The sequence below is a fragment of the Coprinopsis cinerea genome (assembly GCF_000182895.1).
Source record: "Coprinopsis cinerea okayama7#130 chromosome 12 map unlocalized cont3.12, whole genome shotgun sequence".
NCBI classification, from domain to species: domain Eukaryota; kingdom Fungi; phylum Basidiomycota; class Agaricomycetes; order Agaricales; family Psathyrellaceae; genus Coprinopsis; species Coprinopsis cinerea.
The window spans coordinates 798,610-821,541 of NW_003307533.1; the positions used below are offsets into that span (position 1 = coordinate 798,610).

The window sequence follows — 22,932 nt, forward strand, 5'->3', positions numbered from 1 at the left end:
CTGAGATATGAGCGCTTACCTTTGGTGGAGATATCCCAGCCTATGCTTCTGCTCAGATACTAAGAAAATGAACGTTCGGGATGTCTGGCAACCTTGGTTGACCGCGAGCCCGGATAAAGGTGGCTGTGCTGGACCCTTCGCGGGCACGTGCCCGTTGGGCGCGACGCGAGGTAACCGTTTTTGGAAGTCGCGGGTTCAACTTGACCACGCTCGTTGTCCTCGTTGTCTCCTCCTTTCTTTCATCCATCTGCGATATCCCAGCGTTACCCAACAACTTCGACTGCGTGAACCGCAACACATTCAGCGACAACGATGTCGGCGGTGACGACGGCGACGGCAGCATCAGCATCAGCGATGACATTGACATCGTTGCTCAATTCATTACACTCTCATTTACAATCGCAAACCCAGTTACTACCAACACTGCACGCTCAACTGGGTCTTCCTCCATCGGCGCTAGAAGATGAACTCAAGGACCTTCAAGAACAACTGATTCAAGGCGTTGAGCGACAAATCGATCTGCGTCGGAGACAGGTGGACGAGTGGATGGCCAAATGTGAGGCCGTGGAGACCGTTTGCCTACGATATACAAAGGCTCTGGGAGGGAACACAAAGTCGACAGGGATGACCCTCGGAGAGTTGAGGAAGGAGCAGAGTCTTCCCAGAAGATTCGACCTTGTTTCCGAATACCAGGAAAAATTGCGCCAGGCCTACCACACGAAATTGGAGCAGCTCACGACACTCACCAATCGCCTCAACATACTCGCCAGAACACTAGGAACAACCTACTTCGCCCCAGATATACTGGAACCAACACCAGCTCCGGCGCTTAACGAGGATGATTTGGATGCGCTGGACTCGACTGCGCCTCGTGATGTGACGCCAGAACGATTTTTGAAGCTGGAGAAGGAGCTTGTAAGAGGAAAGGCGGAAGTGGTATGTCGAGTGGCACATGGTTCTTGATAATCTGTTCTGACTTGCTTCTTACAGACAAAGAGACTACATCAACTTTCTTCAATATTCGCCCACATCGACTGGTTACGGACGGAATTGGGAATGTCGGAATACCTGGATTCAGATGACCTATGTCCAACCTACTCTTCATTTGCAGTCGGCGCTGCAGCATCGCACAAACTGGCATCCTCCATGAACCCTGGTGACAACAGCGACCCCTTCCTTTCGACGCCTACCCCGGCATCACGGGGGAGCTCGGTGCCCCCACTCTTGTTCCAAGAGTTAACGACAAACGCCGCAAGTAGCAGCACTGAATGCGAATCAACCTCAGCTTACCAGCGGATCTTCGCCAACTTCGTCGCCCGAATCGAGGAGGCGGACGAGGAAGCCCTTCAATCCAATCCTTCAATCCCAATCGGCCTGGAGAATGTGGAACCCACGCTGAGCCTCATTGATTGGGCTCAAGCCATTCAGGCGTCGCTGGAGGAGGTGAAGAGGAAACGAGAGGCCCATATCCAGGCGATGTATGACCAGTTGGAAGGTCTGTGGAGGAGGCTAGGAGTGGAGGAGGAGGATATGGATGCTTTCGTGGATATGCACAGGGGAAGCACAGAGGAGGTGGTGAGACAGTACGAAGAGGAGCTTGAGAGGATGTTGGAACTCAAGAGGGAGAGGATGGGTCAGTTCGTGGAGAGCGCAAGAGAGGAGATTGTTCAGCTTTGGAACGATTTGATGGTCGGGGAGGAGGAGCGAGCAGACTTTGCACCCTTCGTGGATGGTACGTCCACGTTCTGTTCTTGACCGCTCTATGGCTAACCCCCCTCTATTAGACGAATTTACGGAGGAACTGTTGACAATCCATGAAGACGAAATTCGGCGACTTCGAGAAGAGAGGAGGATGAAGGCGCCCTTACTCGCTAGCATCAAGAAATATTTCCAAATCTGCGAAGAGGAGAAGGAACTGGCCGCTGCTGCCTCTGATCAGACTCGACTGCTTGGTCGAGGACGAGACCCTGGACGACTCCTTCGTGAAGAAAAGATGCGCAAGCGAGTACAGAAAGAGAAGCCCAGAGTAAGTAACTCTTTCCTCGAACCCTGAGCTTGGTCGACTGACACCCCATCGTAGCTCGAACAGGATCTACTTGCCTCTCTTCCAGCATGGGAACAAGAAACTGGTCAACCCTTCCTTGTCTACGGCGAGAGCATGCTGGCTGCTCTCATGGAAACTATCAGCCAAGCACAACAAGAGAACGCGAACAAGCGAAGCAAGAGTCGTTCTGGCTCCGTTCCCCGACGGGCAGTCACCCCCGACGCCAGCAACTCGACCTCAACGGGCTACGTTCCAGGCGGCAGCAGGCCAAGGTCCGGCACTGTTACACCAGCCGTCCGACCACGCTCCGCGATGGCTTCCACCTCGAGTTCGACGAGCTCTGCCTCCAACAAACGCCAACGATTGGGTGACTCCACCTCCAGTCAGTCCTCTTCTCGAGCCCCACTTTCTACGCATAGAGGGCTGAACTATGGTCCAGGACCTGGGAATCTACGAGCTTCGTCTCCTTCAAAGATCCCGACCAAGACGCCCGTGAGTCGACATACTGGTTCGGTACCCAGATCAGCTGTTCCTGTGCCTAAACCTGGGACGCAGCATCATGCTTTGGGACATGGGAGGATACCGTCGAGTGTGCAGAGCACTGCGCCGAGGACTACGAGGAGTACGTCTGGCACTGTAGGACGGAGTGTACCAAGTACGACGATGGCGGCTATGGCGAGCAAGCGGTTCCCTAGCGCTAGTCATACCATGGGAGCTGGGTCGTTGGCTGGATCAGTATATGGTGGTAATTTGCCGGTACCACTTCCCGCAGTTAAGCGCAAGTCTGAAAGGGGAAGTTTCAAGCCGAGGCCTAGTTTGGACCGGGTGGAGATGAAGATGGGTGCGTTTGCTGGGTTTGGGACGGCGGTGAGGGAAGAGGAGGAGGATTGATTTCTTCTTTTTTTTTTTTCCTTTTGAATTCACTTTTTGTTCACCATTCTCGTTATTCCATTAGTAGTACCTGGAGTATTTCTCTTTTCTGTATCTCGTAGGATTTGGATTTCATCTTTCCCCTTTCTGGCTCCTCGACCCAAGACGCATCTTCACGCTCCTCGTCCATCCACCGATCCCTCCATCCATCCTACTTGTCCTATCTTAATTATTGCCTCCTCTTCCTCATTCTTATCTCATCTCATCCCATTTTCTTTCCCCTCTGTTTCTTACTCTTCGTTTTAGTATTAGACACCTTGTATGCCTGCCTTACTTGTTTCTCTTTTTTGACGACATCGTTGCCCTTGTCACGGGCTACTATCTAGCACAGGGCTACGTTTTACGATCCGCAGTGTACACTGTAAAGCAATTATTTTGTATTATTAGTATTGCATGGACTTTGAGCATTCGAGATTTTAATTTTGGTGTTGGGATCTTAGTGGAGGGTTTGTTATGTGAACTAGTGGGACTGGGTGCCGACCGCTGGGATCACTGCGGGCTTGCGCGCTGTGTTCTGAGCTGATGGCGTCCTTAACCTCCTTGAGCTCAACAGGTAAGCCACAATCTCAGCTACGGCACTGACAGACCGGACTTGGTAGGTCACTTGAAGTAGGACTGACAGGACTCGCACCGCTCGAAAGGCTTCTTTTGATCCGAGGTACCCACTCCATGGTCCATGGAGCAATTCTTTGTCTGGAACTCGTTGCAAGAACGCCGATCCTTGCATCCTCGCTGATCTCGGGGAATCATGTATCGATTTTCGTCAAGATTTTCATTGTGCAGAGAGGGGCATATCTTCGAGGCACTTCGACTTCGACGTCCGTGTAAAGAAAGGACAGTCTAGTGGTGTTTAACCCTCGTGAACATCGACTTGTGTTGTGGCCTTTGAGACCCTTGTACGAGACCTTCTCACGTTGGTTTTGCGTAACGATTGTCTTTATTTCAATGGAGCACAGCTGCGAAGATGGTGCACGTTCGCTAGTTTCTCATGGCGATGCATGTGCGTTCATTTGTGTTTCCGGACAAAAGCCTGTTGCGTGTTTAGTTTTGGGGTGCTTTGTGACGATGACCGCGAAGGGTCTCTAACTATTAAGTCCGATTTGCCATGACAATTTTGTTTTTTTCTGATACAGAGAGATCCACGAGACCGCGGAAATGAGACATGACTGCTGTTTCGGCCATTGGGCTCCGCAGAAGACTGTATTGATGACCTTGCGGACATGCCTGCTGGCTAGGTGACATCGATTGTCGGGGAACCAAGGCCGTGCTTTTAGGTGTATAAAGACGTTGGTAACTCTGTGGTACTGTTCTTCATCCCGCTCTCGTCTTCTCTTCTTTACTGCAAACACTCTTACCGAGCCTTTCACCCAAAAAATCCAACAAACCAACCCTACTTTCACAATGTTCGCCAACCAGCTCACTGCCTTCGTCCTCGCTTCTGCTCTTTCCTTGAAGGGTGCCATGGCTGGTCCTCTGTACGTTTCCGAGAATACATACGATCCCTCCGACAGAAACTGACATATGCTCTGCGAACCTAACAGTGCCAGCCAACAGCCACCTTTCCCTGGTGGTGGAACCACCTGCAGCAGCACCAACACCATCACTCAGACAGGGTTCTACGACCCCCTTTGCTCGGTCGTCGTCACTGTGACCGAAGCTCCCCAGGCCACTTGCACTAGCACCAGCACCATCACGGTCACCCTCCCCTTCGACGGCGCTGTCCCTAACGCCTTCCCCACCCCGGCCCCTACAGCTTCGGTCGTACCCCGTGGAGCAGATGACTGCTCCGTCGTCGTTACCGTCACCGTTCCGGGACCTGGCGATGGCCCCCACGGTCCTAAGGGAGGGTTCACCACTTGCCCTTTCACCAACACTGTCACCCAGACTTTGGCCCCAACTCCGGCTGACCCTGACTGTTCTGTTGTTGTCACTGTTACCGAGCGCCTTCCCAGGCCCACCCACTTTTAGAGCAGCATCGTATAGCGGTCTAATTGATCCGGCTTTGCTTTTAGACGTCGAGCCTGAGTTGTAGAGATGTGGTGTGATGTGCTTTCTTTTCTGAATTAGCGATCATTTTATGGACAATGCGCGCACAGTCTATTCTTTGTCGTATTGATAGATATCTTTGTCGTTGGATATGCGTTGCTTCTTCTTCTCTAATGTTCACCCTTTTGATTGATACTTCTGTCAGCCATGTGGTTCTCGCCAACCTCACCGACCTTCAACTTTCCTATTTCGTGAACCATCCGACTCGGAGGAGGATGCACCATGGGCCATGGCTGGAAGTATACGGCCGACTCATCCAATTGGACTCGGCTTAAGCCCACCAAGACATCTAATACAGGAGACGTGGAAGTACCCATAACACGAAAGATGGCGTAAAAGAAATCGAAACGCGAAAAGGAGATTTTCACCGCGACACATGGTTCCGCTGGGGTTCGAACTTGGGCGCCGTCGTTGACGCTCGAGACGTCAGCTCGATAGACGAATCGGTTGGAAGGTCGGTACGGACGATGGTGTCTAGCATGGCAGACGTTGGGACCCTCGAGCGTGTAGTGAGGGCTGGGATGTCAGCTGTTTTTCCACGTTCGCGTCGGGAGGTGCTGCTAGCGTGGTTGATAGCAATTTGAACGACCATCAGGACTGGAACGATGGACTAACGAAAGAGGTTAGATTTCAGATTTTGAGGGTATCCACCCGAGTAACTTACAACCATACGTAGCATTACGGCCGCTGCGACAGACTGGAGAAGGCTGAGCGGTGTGTTTTCATGTGGCGATGACCAGACGTACCACCCATACCGTCGAGGACAACGCGATAACGAGCAGCATCGAGACGCTGTATAACAATCCCGACTCCACTCTGCGGTACCGCAGAGTGTTGTACTGGTTAGATTGGCACGAGTTTCAGGGACAGAGACGTACATTATTGCGCTAGTGATACGATACTGCCTCCTCCGCTTGCCCAAAACATCGCTCGCACTCCGTGAGATCCACCATATTCGGCCCGCTGTCGTGAACCGCAACGCACGTTCACAACTCGCAGCAGCCCTGAGTTGCAAGAAGGGAAGCGACGTACCGGTCAAGAAGGTGAGTATATTGCTCGTGATAAGGTTTATTAGAAAGTACGCCGGGATGAGTCTCTTCATCGTTTGTGGGTTTTCGATACGGCACGCGTAGCCAAAGCCTGACGATCGCCGGTGATGAGTTTGGCCTCTACACGAGGTAAAGGGATCACTGACCTGTCGAAGCGAGTGCGGGTATCAAGGCCAAGGCGAGCATCCATTTCTTCTGACCCCAGACAACATAGAATCTTGCAACCTGGTTTTGTCGTGTTATTAAAGATTTTAGTTCGTAAGCCACAGGCTTTGGTGCTCACAAGTAGTAAAAGCGCAATGGAATTATTGGTGACATAGATCACAAACTTGGGGAACACCTTTCTCAGGAATGTCAGCGTTGTGCCCCGTACGATTGACTGGGTTTGCTTGAGGATGGTATGGAAGGAAAACCCAATGTCTGCGGTAGCCAGAAGGAACATCGCAATGACCCCGCTGAGCATGAGCCACTGGAGCCTCATCTTACGTGCGACCAAGAAGTAGACGCAGATGAGGAATAGAATCAGATGGACACCTGTCAAATGTTGACAAATGGTTAGACTGACCGATCCATGCATCATCGCCGTTGCCTTACCGTAAAGTAAAGTCTCTGCCTGTGGGTCAAGTGGCATGAGCGCTCACGAGACTACTTTGGAAGGCGAAAAGAACGAACCAGCACTGCTCCTAACACGGGCGCTAAAGACTTTTGAGTGAGCGGTTGCGGCTCCGACCATGGCGTGGCCCTTTTCAGCCAACTTTGAGGACCGGAAGCGGCATCCATGGTTGACTATGCGTCCTGCCCGATCCAACAGTGCCAGGACGGAGATCCGGGTCGCTCGGACGAAGGCGTCGTATGGGCGATGCGCTGGCAAGCTAATCTTCGTTTATCGCTTGAGGAGGGTGGTTTGAGATCGCTTCCGTGCCATCCAAGGTGAGGGAGAGAAGGAGACAAGAGGTCTCGGTGTGTATTCATGGAATCGGGGGCCTGGGGTCGGTGGGCATCGATTGACGAGTGGGCACATGAGCGTGTCAACACAAAAAGTCAGGTAATCTCCAGCGGCGTGCCGTAAACCGCTCGACGATTGAAAGGATTATTCTATTCAGCACCTCCATATGCGGTCATAAACCGGGGTCTATTGAGAAACCGGGGGAGCTGAGAACACCCCACTTGTTCGTTTTCACCACTTGTTCGTTTTGATAGTGATGGGCCATCGTTTTTTCTCTACTCCGCTGCGTAAGAGCCAATGGGTACACGCCTTTCAGTTGATGGCTCCTGATGGATGTGATGGTACGGAATTTTCCTCCCGTTCGTTTTCACCCATTCCCCTTCGTTTTTCGTGGCTTAAAGTGCATTATCATGCTTAGAATTACTGAAAATATCGGTATACCAAGTTATGAGGCGAAAGGCGCAGCGGAAACGGAGAAAACGAACATGTGGTGAAAACGAACAAGTGGGGAGCGACAGTAGTTAGTTTCGGAGGCTTTTCGAATACGCCTGCCGTCGCCGTCAATTGGACGGACTTCGGAACCAAATGGGGTCGTCCGGTCGAGTGAGATAGCTTGGTAACGGGCGCTTAACGGTCAGGCAGGCGGGTCCCTGTACACAATCGACGCCATACCTTTGCCAGAGCATGTCGGTGGGCAAATCCACTGGAATGTATGGACGTAGATACCTACTTTCTTTGCCAATCAAGGTACTTCCGGTATGTAAGCAATCGTGAAGCCCACATGTGGTGTCAAGAAACAAGAAATCAGGGCACGATGAGTTGAAACGTCCATTCATCACTGACCCAACTAGGTGTGACAGCATCCCTGGTGTTTACTCACTCTGAGGTACTGATACCCTGTCTTCAGCCTGCACTGTGAGGAGCCCTGCAAGGCGAGTACAGTCAACCCCGAGCCTTGTGAATGGAGCACTGTCCGAAGAACTCCGTGCTTTGGGCCGGGACTTGGGAGAGCTCAGAGCCCCACATACGGGGGTGCCTAATTGGAAACCTCGCATACGGCGTTTCTCAATAGAATCATCCGTATAAAGCGCGCGGCCCCTTTGCCGCTTATAATTAAGCCATGGGATCCAAAGGAATAGATTCACCTGTGATAGGGTGGACAACTATCCAGGGCGCCGCCACTGATAGAGATATGCCCACCGAACATTAAACCTGAACTTTCAGGCTGTGGTTGCTTATATAGTGGTTACGGATGGGCGCTAAAACTAAAGCGTGACTGTATTCGGCGCTGCAGAATGGGATACATCGTTACGTTGAATGGGAAGCAAGCGTACCCTGTTACTTATCCCGGAGAAGGTCATCTGCTGTTGCCTGGGTTCCATGCGGTTCCATGCTTCTGTCGACGTCACAGCGGCTCCACAGCTTGACACTTCTCGGCTGCCACAGCGTTATCGAGCGTGCGGTAGTATGCATATGAAGGCTCAAGGTCTGGCCCTCGGATTGTATCCTCTAGCCGTCGTTTTGCTCAGACGAGGGATAGTGTTACCTTGCCTTCCAGGTCGAGAGAATGATCGCATGGTCGCCTCATATCCCATGTCCAGATTTTTTGTCCCTTACAAGAGAGCAAAGAGTGAGATAATGCGCAGAACCGACGCACCACAGGCAGTAGGACCCCCACTGACTGCGATACCTAACCCTAACTCATATAGATCCAAATTTGGAACATGTCCTTCCTTAACGGACGCGACTTGCGACGCGTCGAGCCACCAGCATGAACTAGCCGTCCTGGCCCCCTCGTCGGAGCGATCGTACCAAAACATAGCCCACTTTATTCAATAACTTTAAAAGAGGTCAAATATCACGCTCCAAGCGCGCCAGTGGCATTCCTGCTGAGCACGAGTGGCAAACAGGAGTGTGGGAACTTACTTCCTATGGCATCAATGCCACTCGAGATACAGACAAAGGGATTCAACAACGTGACTCGTTATCACATTGTTTATGTTCGACCACCGCTCGTTCACAGCTTGACCTTTAACCACTACCATCCCCTACCAGTGAACTCTTGCTCCAGTCAAACTACCAACACAAACACACTTTCCATCCATCCACTATACCATCCATCTACTTTCCATCGACTATCAGTCATCTAAAATCAAAATCGTCGAGCTCACCGTCCATCGACCCAACCACAATGATGTCCTCGAGCCCCACCCGCGACGAAATGCACGAGCCCGACTCCTCGCCTATCAAACCCACCATGATCAGGCGCCAATTCCTGCGACGACGAAAGAGTGACGACTTGACCAACTCGTCGAAATCGGACACGAAGGACACCCCACAGGCACACACCCAACGACGCTCGAAGGACACCGACTCCGTCCCGACCTCGGTGAAAAGCCTTCTCGACGATGCTGAGCAACTCCTCCGAGATGTTTCTCGCGAGTTGAGTGCGGAGACCAAGGAACCAAAGATGTCGGCCGCACAGCAACGCAGGGGTAGTTTCGACCGCTTCCTGAAAGGCTTGAAATTGAAGCCCAAGCCGTCCATGCCACAACCACCGGCGCAGGTCATCCTGCCACAGCCCACTCGACAGAGGAAGCAACGTCCCACCAACGGTTCGGAAGTCGCAATGAAGGAGAACGACGCCGATGAAGACACCGAAACCGAAAGCGAGGATGAAGGGCTGGCATCGTACGAGGAGACGATGCAGGACGTTACGCTGAAGAAGCCAGAGGAACCAGTGGCATCGGGCATTGGGATGGCTGGATCCAAGTAAGTATTCCGGTTTCTCTTCCTCGCTCGACGCGTTGCTGACTTCGTTGAAGAGGGAAAGGTAAACAGGTGGTAGTGGACATTGATTCCGATGGCGAACAAGACACGGCGGCCAGTCGCGCGCTGAAAGCCGCTCTCGAGGTTCAGAAGGCCAAACGCGACGCGTTCACGACACCCCCTCGAAAGTTCACCAGGACGAAAACAGTCGCGATGCTTTCGCCCATCTATGAATCGCTCGTCCATCAACCCACCACGACACAAGAACTCGACATGGACATCGCAACCTCGCCTCCCCGATTCATTCCCCATTCCATCCCTTTGGCCACACCCCCCAGGATGTTGTCGCGAACCAAGTCGGTCACGATGCTTTCGCCTGGGCGCGAGGGTTCCGCCATCGTACAGCCGTTGATCGAGGTTGATATGCTATCGCCTCCGCGAGCGACCATCGCATTGAATGCCCCCCCAACCACTCCTCCCAGGTCTTTCTCGCGAACCAAGTCCATTGCGATGCTTTCACCCGAACGCGAAACTCTCACCAACATCCAACCATGCATCGAGGTCGAGATGGGCGTGGCATCTCCCGAACCCGTGTCACCTCAAACCTTTCACAATCCCAATACAGCCAGGAATGGCATCCGCAGGACCAACACGGTCGAGATGGCCGATCCACCGGTCGAATTGGCCGTGAAGGTCCAAGGCGAGCAAAGGCGGGGATACCAGGCATCGGCCATCCCCTTCCCCAAGATTACCGCCAAGTCATCCTCTGCCGACTTTTCGGTTGCGTCGGCGTTCCCCAACGCTGTCGTCAAACAGGATGACGACATTCCGACGCAAAGCCCCATCGACACCAATGTTGCCGGAAATAGCAACCCTGCGCTTCAAGCCTCCGGAAACCAGGCGCCGCCTTCCCTCGCGCCATCCGTCCCTCAAACCTACTCAGTGAATACTCCCTCCGTGCCCATCCCTACTGTTCATCCCTCGGCGTCTGTAAGCTTCCATTTCAGCTTCCCAATCCCGGCTCCCAGTCTCCAGCCAACGTACCAGCCCTTCCAGCTACCAACCCCCGCCTTCACAGCTACTGTTCCCCGGACACAACCAATCTGGGAACTACTCACCGAAGCCAACCGATCCCGGCATTGGTCCCAGGAACTGGAGAGCAGGGGCATGGAGGCCAACAACTTCACGACGCGCGAGAGGGGTGCATACTGGGAGAAGAGGGAGAAAAGGGCAGTCGGTGCTCAAGTACCGCGTCCCTTTGTTTCTCGCACTTCGGGATCGTTCAGATCCCATCGAATCCCTCCTCCGCCTACCGCGAGGGAGCGAGAGTGGGTGGAGGAGAGGCAAATGATGAAGACCTTCGATTGGCATTCGCGCAACGTAAAACTTACCGCAGCCGCCAGAGAAATCAAGCGGCACCCGGATAGAATGCTCCACGCAAAGGTAAGTAGATTGTTGTTTTCCGCGTGTGAACAATAGACTTACCACAGTCCCAATAGTTCGAGGGCAACCGTGCTGAGCGTGAAGCAAAGTCGGACAAACCAAATCCGACCAACATCGAGACCAAGGCCCGGAACCCATTGAAGCGGGCTATCGAAACGACCCCGGACGACGATGCCGAGAAAGAGGCGCGAATGAGGACAATCCGCCAGCGATGCGATCCCGTCCCGATCCCGCCCGGATCGTCAACGACCCCCACGGCCGAGGCCAACGAAGCGCAGCCCACGGAAGAGGAAGTCGTCGAGGAACAGCGATGGATCCCTAGGCTGCGAACCATCGACTTCGAATTGCGCCCTCAGACCAAGGACCTTATCAAGCTTGGTCTGCTGTTTGCGGGGTTGTCTGCCCTGATGTGGTGATGCGAATTGGAATAGGAATCGATGGTGGTCAGAAGGAAAGCCACCTAGAAGAAGATTAGTCGAGTAGCTTTTGAAGATGACAAAAACTTGCCGTTTCTTTCTTTTTTTCTCGAATATGCCCCTCTATTGTGTACATTAGTTTTCTGTTAATTCCTCTAACTTATCACTGGCAAACGACGCGTCGAATATTGCTGAGGGCGGCGGGATTTGTACGTGAAAGGCATCCCAGCAGCGAGTCGAAGAGGCAAGGTATGGTGGGAAGATCTAAGCCTCCACTCGGATCACCTCTGGATCACCTTGTGCTGTACAGTTCATGATGGGATGCGCGTCTCCGCTTCCCTCTGGCGTTGCAAACAGCCGAGTGCTTTATGTCGAGCGCTGAATTCACAATCTGTGTTCACCGTTCATTCACTGTGGTGGTAAAGTCCATTGTATTGCACGTTTCCCCCAATACGCTACCCCAATTGTCCACAGCCTTCGCAATTGCTCTACCCTAGCGCCTACTATAAATCGAACCAGTTTTCAGAGAATCATATCATTAATTATAGAAGACGCCGGTCGTGGTGGGAGGATTGCATTCTATTGATGTTCTCAAACCAGTCTTGCATTTCGTCAAGACTCGAATCACTGAGATCGAGAGCCTGTCCTTGTGCTATTCCATCATTGAAACCCACACAACAAAACAACTTTGTTAGGTTCTTGCAATTGAGCCGTAGGACTTGGTTTAAATTGGGAATATCGGCGTTGGAGCACTGGATGTGCAGGGTATAGAGGGAGTTGAGAAAGTGAGGTGCCATGCGGAGGGTGAGGTCAAGGAGGTTGGCAACGCTTTGGCATTTCTTTCGTCCGATGGTAAGCGCCCGTAGACGCGGCCATGGCGGGCGCTCGAGGTTCGACTCTGGAGGGTCGAGGCAGAAAAATCCCAGACTCAACACCTCTAGACCCTTCCCTCCACCACGAGGCCCCAAGAGGTGCAGTTTCATGACACTAGGGAAACTCGAAAGTAAGCCTCGACACCCGCGTCAACATCTGAACAAGGACCAAAAAAGAGGCGCCGCGTTTTCTTTGATTGCCGAAGTTGACAAAGCGTGCGCTCGTAACAGAACCTTGAGATGGCGGACCTTCTTGGGCGCATCAGGGTTTGCCTCTGCTCTACCCAAGACTGGGCCCAAGCCTGCTTTTCTTCACTTCTTCCCGCTCCTCTACCCCAGATTCCTCGTTGACCTGACCAGGTGCAGTCGAGGTTACTTCCATCGAGAGATCATCCGGGATGTCTGTGCGGATAATTGTGTCCAGAACGATTGAAGTACCAGCGTGCGGTTCCGTCCTGGCGTGGATTTTGTTGGGATTTCTAGTGGCGTGGCCAACGGCGATCTGGGCGACGATGAGGACAGGGGCAATGCATACGATGCGGAGCATCATGGCGGTTGCAAGGGTCTAGTGTGACGATATCAGCAGTTAAACGGGATTCAAAAATTGGGGCGAACATACAATCCAAGGGGTAGAAGCAATCGCAATGACCAAGAGCATTGAAATGCTGTACAAGACACCGGATTCCACGCTAAATGAGGTGTTGAGGTTTTGCCCAACTCTGTATAGGCATCGAAGGGTAACATACATAACAGCACTTGTGACTCGGTATTGCTTGACTCTCCTACCAAGGACATCGCTCGAGCTTGTTGAGATCCAGAAAATTCGAGTAGCTATAAAGCGGGACGGGGTATTAGTTCAAAGCCTTGAAACAGATCATCAGACTAACCGGTCAGAAAGGTCAACACGTTGTTCAAGACGAGGTTGATCAAAAAGAATATTGGAACGAATCTGCGAAGCGTTTCCGGTTCTCGAATGTGCGACGCGTATCCTAGGCCAGTCACGACCAGGAGTGGGACGCCCGCCACTACCAATAGGTACTTCCGCTGACCCCAAACGACGTAGAATCTTGTGATCTATAACCAAAGCACGATATCAGCACATGTCCTAGCCACCAGCAAGATGTGAACACCGCATACCATCAGTACAACAGCAATGAAATTGTTCGTGACGTAGATTAGGTATTTTGGATATACCCTCTCTAGAAATGTCAAGGTCGTCCCCCGAATCACAACGTGAGTTCTTCCGAGAAGGGTGTGGAAAGAGAATGCGACGTCGGCCGTGGCGAGGAGGAACATGATGACTATCCCACTGAGCATGGTCCATTGCAGGCGTATGGTTCGAACGAGCAGGAAATAAACACAAATGATGAACAAGACGGCGTGTATGCCTGCTTCCCCGCATTTGTGTTAGACGGTCGTCGGTTATATCGAGGTACACGGCCTGCAATACATACCGTAGAGAAGGGTTTCCGCCTATGTTTGCCAGTCAGGACTTGGACCCGTCACCGAAGGTTGATTGCCGTAACCCACCAGTGCAGCTGCCAAAATTGGAGGAAGTGTCTTCTGCGATAAAGGCTGAGGCTCAGCCCATGGCGGTGCTCTTCTTACTACAGGGTATCTGCGAAACGCGTCCATCCCTGAATTCGCACCAACGATGTGTTGCGAGTCGCTTTCCGTCGTTACTTCTTCGTTAAACAACGAGAGTGGATATGCTTTGTGGAGGGCCGTGACTTGGGCGATATGTTTTTGAACAGAGAGCTCAGCCAGAGAGATGGTTCATCGTTGGAGGCGCAAAATCTAGGGAAGTGGCGAGATGGGCGACGACGAAAGGGACGGTGAGAAGATCCAAAGCGAATATCGGAGCCAGCGTATGCCGGGAACAATTGACGGATATGTACACATGGGCGACCGCATCAACCTCACAGGCATTACTTATTGGACTCGAAACTTGGGTCATGGCAAATAGGATTCCATGGAGGAGACTAAGTAATCCGAACTAGAGTATCTATAAATCTCATGTACTGTAAATAAATATTTAATCATCGCTGAGAGTTGGTAACCAATCCTGTTGAAATGGATCAAGTACTAGGTCCGGCGATAGCTGACCTCTGAATCTTGAAAATGGGCGAATGTCTTGCCTTTCAACAGTTTCTGCGGCATCTTTGCATCGCTCGACATCTTGCTCAGAGATCCTGCAATTAATGAACCTCAGAACACGAGCACCTTTCCCCAACCTACGCCGTCTCTTCAAAGGATCCACCAGAGCGGAGAGGGGGATGCCGCCGTTGGTCGAAATACTGATAGAGTTGAGCGTGAAGTCTACGAGTTTTGGGAAGCTGCGGACTGCGTTACGAATCAAGTAGTCGCAAAAGTTGCGGGCGCCCCGCTCCCAGATGCTGATGGACCGCAAAGCCTGTAGGTCGCTTAAAAACTCCACGACGAATTCTTCTAGAGGGGAGTTGATGGCGACATATTCAAGTTCTTTGCAATCGAGCGACTGGAGGAGAGGTAATGGTTGTGAAACCCACTGCGGATGAACTTGGGTGCTGACGAGTTCTAGGGAGAGGGTCGGTTTCGGTCGCTTCTCTAACCCCGGCTGTGCAATGAGCTCTTCCGTGTCGCTCTCTTCTGACCATGTTTCCATACGAAGGGAATTACGTGTCTGTAGGCACTGAAGAGCCCTGACTACAGGGATCGTGGCGCTACCTGCCGACCATGAAGTGGCGATTAGGGTCATGAGGCGCTTGACCGTCGGGGCGTAGTCACCGTGGTTGAAGTCGCAACTTCGGAGTTCGAGTTTGAGGGCCTTCAGGGAAGGGAAGGAGATACAAGGTAAAAGTTGCATGCAATGCTGAATCGAGACCAACAGATCCAAATCTTCGAGTTGAGGAAGAGGGACCGTTTCGACGTGTGAGGTCGCGCTGAGGTTGGAGTGGGCTTGTCTGATGGAGAGGTGGCGTAGCGTTGGACAGCTTTTCATTGCGCGAATGAAGGCCGGAGAGTCGAAGGCGACCCGAGACGTGATCTTGACCTTGATGACCGTAAGTCCCGTGAACAAGTTGGAGGTCCAAGGCGATGTTCTGTCACACAGTTCCAAGTGTCGCAATCGAGGGGTACCACCGCTGAACACATTCAAGGTATTGTGAGAAGCGCGCCCGCTGGCCGGGGCATATATGAATTTCTCGAGCAAGGGTGCGGCTACAGTGGACAACGGTTGTATGAGTTCTTCATATTTCCCGGACCGCACTTCCAGACTTCGGAGGCGATCAGGCTCAGCGAGCAAGCTGCGAATGAGAATCTTCTCGGCCCCCACGGGTTTTTCGGTGATTTTGATGGACAAAGGTGCCTTTTTCGACCTCTCGAAGAATAAGCTTGTCAAGAAAGGGTTCATTCGATCGAGGTGGATGATGGACCATAACTGAGGGCAGCTCAGAGCGACATTCCTCCAAACGTGAGAAACGTGAGTGACCGAAATCCAGAAAAGAGTTCTTTTGGAAGACGGGGTCACCAGCATGTGGTCCCTGTGGAAGAGAAATATCCTTCCCAGAACCTCTGGGGGCAGTCGGGCGATAGCGACCAGCTTGTTCCTTTGTCGTTTCAATTTGCGCGTTTCGGTCTCCTGGGCGTGTATAGTCGCGTCCAGACGCGATAGCTCCTCGATGGCCAGATTTGCTGGAAAGCGGTATAAATCACTCCAGATTTTTATATGCAACGGAAAGGATACAGCACTTACAGTCCATTGTAATGGTTCAGAATAGAAAGGGCTACTTTCGCGTTCTGGTGCTTGCAGAGAATCTGATGGCAATTACGCGAGGACAAATATTAGTCATCAGTGATATCGGCTTCCGAATCTAACATATACAACGGGGACGAACGTCGCCGGTTGGTTCCAACTTCTTGTTGTGTTCGTCGTTGTGCAAACTACTGTGGATACCCTCAGGCTTCGCGCGTGTAGCTTTGTTGCTGCTTTGATTACAATTGTACAGTAGTATGGGCATCTGAAGGTCTCCAAACGTTTAACGACTGGCTACGCAACGACACAACAGCTCTTCGGCCTTGTCCGTCTCTTGTTTCCACGTGGGCTCTTAGAATTCTGGCGGTGCACTTCACTGACGACACCTGGAGAGCGCGTTCTGCATGCCGAGCGTGTTATCTCCTCGCGGCGTCTTTTTGCTCGAGTCACCCCTGGCACAGCATACTGCTGTTCACAGCTCTGTCATACGATTTCTCCTTGGGCTCATCTCACATCTCTTCGCGCTCTACGAGGCTGGCGCCCACACTGCCTTTTTGTGCTCACTCTCAGTAGTCGTCTACTTCAAGTTCAATGTCCGCTTCGCCTGGATATAAAGGCTTCAAATTTTGTTTTGTCGGTTCAGTATCAACAACTTTTCAACCCTCTCATCTATAACTGACACACGCTTCTCTCTCTCTCGTCTCATCTCATCTTTCGTTCAGCTAACGACTTTCCGTAACGCGATGGCCTTGTCAAATCCGTTATCTACTGGTCTACCACCGGGTCTGGGATGGCTGATGTGGCTCCTCTCTCGTCTGTTGTCTTCTGTGGCGAATATGCCAGATTGGATCAAATTTCAGACGGCGCCCTTGGCCTTGGGTTTCCTAACGTCCGCGATTAGTGTTTTCTGGGATTATGCTCTCCGACACTTCTACCTTGAAGCCGTTATCTATGATCGGGATCCCTCGTTCAGTATGTACTTATCTTCCCTCATCCCCTGACACTCCGTTGAAGCTTGTTCGTGAATAGCTTGGATGGTCACTTGGATTACCAACCATCCTGCGTGGTGTAAGTACATGATGGTCACCCTCCTGGAGTTATGGCACCGACGATATGTTCACCAGCCTCGACTCAGTCCTCTTTCGAAATCAGCACCAGTCATTCCGGAGTCGACGATGGGCCGAAACCTATGCCCTTCCCTGGAGATGAGGAACTGCCTGAGAAACCAACAGACCAAGGATCGTTGTACCTGCTCCCCAAACCCGGTAGTTGGTACAGGATCCGGCATGGAAGCAGTGTTATCTCTTTCTTTATCGAGGCAGGCTCTAAGTAAGTCGGCTTTCTTTTCAAGGCGCAGTTCGTCTAAGTAGTAACGCTTTGACTTCAGTGACTCGTTCAGAGTGGCCAAAACCCTCCGGCTCCGGTACGTATCCAGTTAGTGCTAATGGGGTTTATTTACGAGCTGAGATTGATCATCTTCAGAATTTACTCATTCAACGCCAAATCCCTTCTTCGAAAGATCGCAACCGAAGCCAAAGCCACTTACCGCTCAACTGTCGGCAAGGTTCCAGAGGTCTGGTTCTACCGCCCAGGAGGATTCGACCCCCGATGGGAGGTTACTAGTCACAAGCCCCGACGGGCAATCGACACAGTTATCCTCGAACCCGGTCGTTCTGAGGCCATTGTTTCCGATGTCAAAGACTTCGTCTCCAGCGGAGATTGGTACAGAGCTCGGGGCATCCCTTTCCGACGAGGATATCTTTTGGTGAGTTGTGACGTACTCTTTGCAAATGCGGTGGTTACTGACGTGAGCTTTATAGCACGGGCCCCCTGGAACAGGCAAAACAAGTATTGTCGGCGCCATTGCCGGCGAGCTCGGGCTGGACGTCTACTGCTTGGCTCTGTCCGCCAGGGACCTCGACGACGAAAAGCTTTCGAAACTCGTCAACCGAGTCCCCCCTCAGTCCATCCTGTTGATCGAAGATATCGATGCTGCCGTCTCTCCTGCACCGCGACAACACGGCGCGAGGAACGAGAACCCTCATGTTAACTCTCCTCCAGGCCCGATGGGTCCTGATTCCGCCCCTGTGATGGGACCTGGGCAAGTAGATAACAGTGAAGCTCCAAGGACGGGTGTGACGCTGGCTGGCCTGCTGAACGCCCTCGATGGCGTCGACTCTGCGGAAGGCCGAATTCTTTTTGCTACTACGAACTATCCTGACAGGCTTGACTCTGCTATCAAACGTCCAGGACGCATGGATCGGCATTTTTACATCGGACTGACTACTCGACCCCAAGCCAAGGAATTGTTCAAGAAGTTCTATCCCACTTTCCCCAAGGGCTCTCGATCTGAATTCGTGGCATCTGGCTCCCTGGATTCGATTGCTGAAGCAGATGATGTTAACGAGCGCCTAGAATTGGAAACACTCGCAACGACTTTTGCGAACATAGTTCCCGAGAACACTTATGCTATGGCGGCACTTCAGGGCTATCTTCTGACTTACAAAAGCGATCCATACGGAGCCTGCAACTCGGACAATTTCAAACAGTTCATGGATGAACTCTCTACGGACTTGAAGGCGAAAGGCGACGACGAACAGACGGGCGACACTGCCGGCTCGAGGGTCTCTGGAGCCGCCCCGCGCTCGCCACCCGCAAATTTGAATCTTTCGCTTCCTGACGCTGAGCCTACCGACCGTCTGGTTCAAGTCCCATGGTGGAACCATGCGCTCACGTCTCCCTGGGTAACCCCGCCCTCGAGTGAACCTCCTGTTATCCCCTCCCCAGGCTCACCCGTCCCCTACCAGTGCTTCTCTCCATCGTCCATGCTCAGCACCTCAGCGCCTACTTCCGTTGCTCCTGGCCCCTCCACTGGGCTACGAGCTTTCGAAGACTTCGAGGCAGAGTATGAAGAGATGCGCTCTGCGGTGGCTCGTATGGCTGTTCATATTTGGGATGTGGATAGGGGTGTGTCGGCGCTTGCTCGTAGGCTTGCAAGTGCCAGTGGTGATAGCGAGGAGAGTCTGTTGCTACGAAGCGCGTCTAGACAGCCTTGCCGACACCCCGACGTCGACGATGCGATGCGGAACTTGCTTTCGAAGTCGGTGGGTGACGGAGAGTCGCCGCGGAGTCGGGAGGGTGGGCCTGTCACTCAAGTTGTTCCTGCGACAGAGTCTACTAGTAGGCGCTCGTTGGATTCAGACAGGTTGAGCTACCTGGATGGGTTGGCCAGCTTGTTTGGCGAAGGCGCACAGCCTGAGTGAGCTTGTAACGCTTGTGCTTCCCTTCTTGTTATCCGGTGTGGACTGTACTCTGATCAGAGAAGATAATTAGCATTGTATTTGTATCTGGTGGTTTTGTTTTATTCATAGTTTGCACCGTATGTCTTATGCCTTATGCTAGTACTATGCCCTATGTAACTATGCCTCGATCGAATATATGCGTCTTTCTACTTCCTTGTATGACTATCCCATCGAACTGGTTCTTGTTTATGTCAAGGAGATCGCAGTTTGCAAGACGCTCTGTCCCACCGCTCGAGATTGGTTGAGGGTCGAAAACAATTGCATTCAAGTTCCACATACGTTACAGGGCAACCATGGCTGGTATGGCATCGATATTGTGCGTGATAGGGACCGGAGAGGCCTACTGGTAACTGCTGGTGTGGTATCTGGGTACGATTGGGGGGCGCTGGACGCGGTGGCCTTCTGTCGTCCTTGTCCCGTTGATCGCAATGTAGGAAGTCAGTGAAAGCCTGTACGTGGTCGTAGTTTAGCACGGTATCCAGGGCATCCAAGTAGGTCTTTCCACAATCGTCTCGATGGCTGGTGCGGCGTGGTATTTCTGCCTGGGTTTTCTATCCGTCCAGGGAATAGGTGTTCTTCTCGAGCTGTTCGTAGTGAACCCAGTAAGCCAGAGTTCGAGCAAAGAGCAACAGGAGCGACGCACCTCAGCCTCGAGTTCTCTCCTTACCCTCATCTCGTCGTCGGCCTTGATAACGAGATGGTAGTCGTCCAGGTCTTCAATGATGAAGTTCTGTTTTTCATTCATGGCGAGCAAGATTTGTTTCACTGCTGGGTCGCTGACAGCTGCTCGGTGACCGTGTTGGCACAAAAAGGTGTTTCTTTCAGGCTTACCAGGTCAACAGGACGCCTGTGAAGTCTGTATGAATGGGCTAGCGACTGGGAAGGGGCGGATGACGCACCTTTGATTGCTCGCATGGTTATTCGCTTCTACCCGGTAGTTTTCTCGCTCTTGAACAACGTTCGTTTGTATAGGTTCGAATGCGAAGGTTGGTGTATATATGCGACTGTTCAAACGTTCAAGACTATTCAATATCGGCGCAATGTCGGTCGAATGGTATTCCAAGGCTTCGCGATGAACACTTCTTTGAGTAGCGTTGACAGACTCTAGGGACCGTTGTCCAGCGTTGTTTAGTATGTGGCTGGCGTCGCCGTGAGCGCTGTTGGGGAACGATGATGAGAGTGTGAGACCAAGTCGTGGTCAGGGTCCCTGCTCTGATCCAACGCCGTGACCTGCACCGTGACCGCGATGATTCACGGCCACATTCGCAACGCCCGACTCTTCACAAGCTTCAGACCTTGTTCTCTACCGTCATTCACTAACCGTTGCCCATCGTGGTTGGGGCCTTGTTCATCGTCTCGACCATATTCAACGAAAATGCCGTTGCCTACACACCCTACGTAGGTTGAATCGTCGTCTTGTCTTTCCAGACAATGGGCTCATGGTTTCGTTCATGAATTTTCCATAACCTGGCTGCCTTGTTTTGCTTTCCTGCTTGTCACTGCCGTGTGCGACGACCGCGCCGACAACGACGACGGGCTCGGCGGTGGGACGGAACTCGACATTTCTTGGCCCTGTTCCTTGATCCTTGATTCCCCTTTGATTCCTTTTCTCTCTAATCTAATCTTCCGGCCGATGGGATTGTAAATTTCTCGAGTCATTCTTTCTTACCTCGGACTTTGCAACAAAAACAACGTTCACGACGATAAAAACGTCTTCAAAACCTTCTTAATCGTGCAGCACGATTCCGATAAAACAGCCTGTTAGACCGGTCGTTCTCCCCACAGCCGGCGCTGATCCAAGTAAGAACTCGACTAATAAAACGTCATCTTCGACGACAAACGGTGCGTTTACCCCAGATTTGCTGTTTTAAAATCGAATGTAGACTGATCTGGTGTTGTTTCTCCTCTTTATCTCTTGGTTTCCATCTCCGTGTGTTGGTCGACGTCGACGTGCATCTTGGAATCCTGTATCCTCGAAACTCTGGTCTTACTACTGCGCCCTACCCTGGTCCTGCCCCGCAACGACGATCTGGAATCTACTCGGCTCTTACTACTCGGTGATTGAACTCGAATCCAAAAATGCCTCGTCCGCTTCTTGCTTCGTCTCGACCGTCTACCCCCACTACATCCCCCACCAAACCGAAACTTCCGATTACCCCTGGTTTTCGACTGGCACCGATGTCACCTTCGACCACGTACTCGAAATCCTCTGCTACCACTGCTGGACGCGGTTACCTGAACGGCTCCCCCTTGAAATCGAAATCTTTGGCTTCCGGCGTTGATGGCAAAGCAGCAGGAGGAATGGAGACCCTTTCGTTGATTGAAGCTTCGAAACGCCTGGCGGCGTATACTGCTGTTGACCAGCATGTAAAACCTGAGCACAGGGTGAGCGCTTATTCTACTCCTTGGCTTTGGAGCTCATTTTGTTGGTGGGTAGATCATTGGTATTGGCTCGGGCTCGACTGTTCCGTATGTGGTGGATAGGATTGTGCAACAGGGTGTTGAGCTTAATGCCGGACGGGTGTTCATTCCTACTGGTGCGTGTTGGGCTTGTTGAAGTGATTTTCTCGACTCATTCTCTCTCTCCCTTGCCCTTGATGTGTGGCTCTAGGCTTCCAATCGAGACAACTCATTGTTGCAGCAGGGTTGACCCTTGGCGATGTGGACCAATACCCAACAATCGATATCACCATTGACGGAGCTGATGAAGTCGATCATAATTTGAACTGTGTGAAGGGAGGAGGAGCATGTCATTTGAGAGAGAAAGTGTTGGCTGAGGCTGCTCATACGTGCGTGCCCTGTTTCGTCTGCGTCAAGTTTAGATTGGTTCTCATTGCCAGTCCTTTAGGTTCATCTTGGTGGCGGATTACAGGAAGAACGTGCAATTTTTGGGAACGAACGTGTGTATTGGGATGTGTATGGAAGTGAATGCGATGCTGATTGTGTGGTTCTTAGTATCTCTCGGGTGTACCGATAGAAGTCGTCCCGTTCGCGTATAACAAGGTGTTGCACAACCTGCATCATTCGCTTGGAAGCCCAAAGGCTGCTCTGCGGATGGCCATAAAGAAAGGTGCGTCTGCCTTCCTCTCACATAAACTTACGATCAAATACCCGTTCACTAGCCGGTCCTGTCGTCTCGGACAACGGCAACTTCATCATCGACGCGCCCTTCACGCAGGAGCAACTGGCGGATCCGTACACCGTTTTGGCACAGATTAAGATGTTGACGGGTGTGGTGGAGGTGGGGCTGTTCTGCAAGATGGCCAAGGCTGCGTACTTTGGGAATGAGGATGGGAGTGTGACGGTTAGGTGGGACGATGGGAGGGTGGAGGTTGTTCCTAGTGCTACGAGTGCGTAGCGAGTGCCTTGAGCGGAGAACTGC

At 52.1% G+C, this 22,932-nt stretch overlaps 9 protein-coding genes across 9 annotated transcripts; 5 read left to right on the forward strand and 4 right to left on the reverse strand.

Annotated features, from left to right (window-relative positions):
- Positions 1 to 67: 67 nt before the first annotated feature.
- CC1G_09800 (hypothetical protein) lies at positions 68 to 2,935 on the forward strand (the record flags this gene model as incomplete). The annotated part of the gene is made up of 7 exons (XM_001834821.2): positions 68 to 170; positions 461 to 936; positions 991 to 1,732; positions 1,785 to 2,026; positions 2,081 to 2,426; positions 2,484 to 2,536; positions 2,600 to 2,935. The coding sequence occupies 7 exons, from the start codon at positions 68 to 70 to the stop codon at positions 2,933 to 2,935; spliced, it is 2,298 nt and encodes a 765-aa protein (XP_001834873.2).
- Positions 2,936 to 4,375: 1,440 nt separating this feature from the next.
- Positions 4,376 to 4,942, forward strand: CC1G_09801 (hypothetical protein; the record flags this gene model as incomplete). The annotated part of the gene is made up of 2 exons (XM_001834822.1): positions 4,376 to 4,449; positions 4,516 to 4,942. The coding sequence occupies 2 exons, from the start codon at positions 4,376 to 4,378 to the stop codon at positions 4,940 to 4,942; spliced, it is 501 nt and encodes a 166-aa protein (XP_001834874.1).
- Positions 4,943 to 5,384: 442 nt separating this feature from the next.
- CC1G_09802 (hypothetical protein) lies at positions 5,385 to 6,849 on the reverse strand (the record flags this gene model as incomplete). The annotated part of the gene is made up of 9 exons (XM_001834823.2): positions 5,385 to 5,630; positions 5,685 to 5,717; positions 5,767 to 5,836; positions 5,899 to 6,160; positions 6,216 to 6,294; positions 6,353 to 6,409; positions 6,443 to 6,603; positions 6,664 to 6,682; positions 6,742 to 6,849. The coding sequence occupies 9 exons, from the start codon at positions 6,847 to 6,849 to the stop codon at positions 5,385 to 5,387; spliced, it is 1,035 nt and encodes a 344-aa protein (XP_001834875.2).
- A 2,357-nt stretch (positions 6,850 to 9,206) lies between these two features.
- On the forward strand, positions 9,207 to 11,702 carry CC1G_09803 (hypothetical protein; the record flags this gene model as incomplete). Its single annotated transcript, XM_001834824.2, has 4 exons — positions 9,207 to 9,787; positions 9,841 to 11,227; positions 11,284 to 11,605; positions 11,659 to 11,702. 4 exons carry the CDS (start codon positions 9,207 to 9,209, stop codon positions 11,700 to 11,702), a joined length of 2,334 nt encoding a protein of 777 aa, XP_001834876.2.
- Positions 11,703 to 12,795: 1,093 nt separating this feature from the next.
- Positions 12,796 to 13,903, reverse strand: CC1G_09804 (hypothetical protein; the record flags this gene model as incomplete). Its single annotated transcript, XM_001834825.2, has 5 exons — positions 13,653 to 13,903; positions 13,403 to 13,589; positions 13,262 to 13,346; positions 13,135 to 13,234; positions 12,796 to 13,080 (listed from the first exon to the last, which is right to left on the reverse strand). Exons 1-5 carry the CDS (start codon positions 13,830 to 13,832, stop codon positions 12,796 to 12,798), a joined length of 837 nt encoding a protein of 278 aa, XP_001834877.2. The 5' UTR covers positions 13,833 to 13,903.
- Positions 13,904 to 14,600: 697 nt separating this feature from the next.
- On the reverse strand, positions 14,601 to 16,255 carry CC1G_09805 (hypothetical protein; the record flags this gene model as incomplete). The annotated part of the gene is made up of 3 exons (XM_001834826.2): positions 14,601 to 14,707; positions 14,754 to 16,187; positions 16,249 to 16,255. 3 exons carry the CDS (start codon positions 16,253 to 16,255, stop codon positions 14,601 to 14,603), a joined length of 1,548 nt encoding a protein of 515 aa, XP_001834878.2.
- A 1,182-nt stretch (positions 16,256 to 17,437) lies between these two features.
- CC1G_09806 (mitochondrial chaperone BCS1) lies at positions 17,438 to 19,511 on the forward strand (the record flags this gene model as incomplete). The annotated part of the gene is made up of 4 exons (XM_001834827.2): positions 17,438 to 17,577; positions 17,636 to 17,671; positions 17,731 to 18,013; positions 18,069 to 19,511. 4 exons carry the CDS (start codon positions 17,438 to 17,440, stop codon positions 19,509 to 19,511), a joined length of 1,902 nt encoding a protein of 633 aa, XP_001834879.2.
- A 590-nt stretch (positions 19,512 to 20,101) lies between these two features.
- On the reverse strand, positions 20,102 to 20,465 carry CC1G_09807 (hypothetical protein; the record flags this gene model as incomplete). The annotated part of the gene is made up of 4 exons (XM_001834828.1): positions 20,102 to 20,134; positions 20,194 to 20,326; positions 20,382 to 20,397; positions 20,450 to 20,465. The coding sequence occupies 4 exons, from the start codon at positions 20,463 to 20,465 to the stop codon at positions 20,102 to 20,104; spliced, it is 198 nt and encodes a 65-aa protein (XP_001834880.1).
- Positions 20,466 to 21,728: 1,263 nt separating this feature from the next.
- Positions 21,729 to 22,908, forward strand: CC1G_09808 (ribose-5-phosphate isomerase; the record flags this gene model as incomplete). Its single annotated transcript, XM_001834829.1, has 6 exons — positions 21,729 to 21,935; positions 21,988 to 22,087; positions 22,162 to 22,339; positions 22,399 to 22,450; positions 22,506 to 22,620; positions 22,673 to 22,908. The coding sequence occupies 6 exons, from the start codon at positions 21,729 to 21,731 to the stop codon at positions 22,906 to 22,908; spliced, it is 888 nt and encodes a 295-aa protein (XP_001834881.1).
- Positions 22,909 to 22,932: the final 24 nt, after the last annotated feature.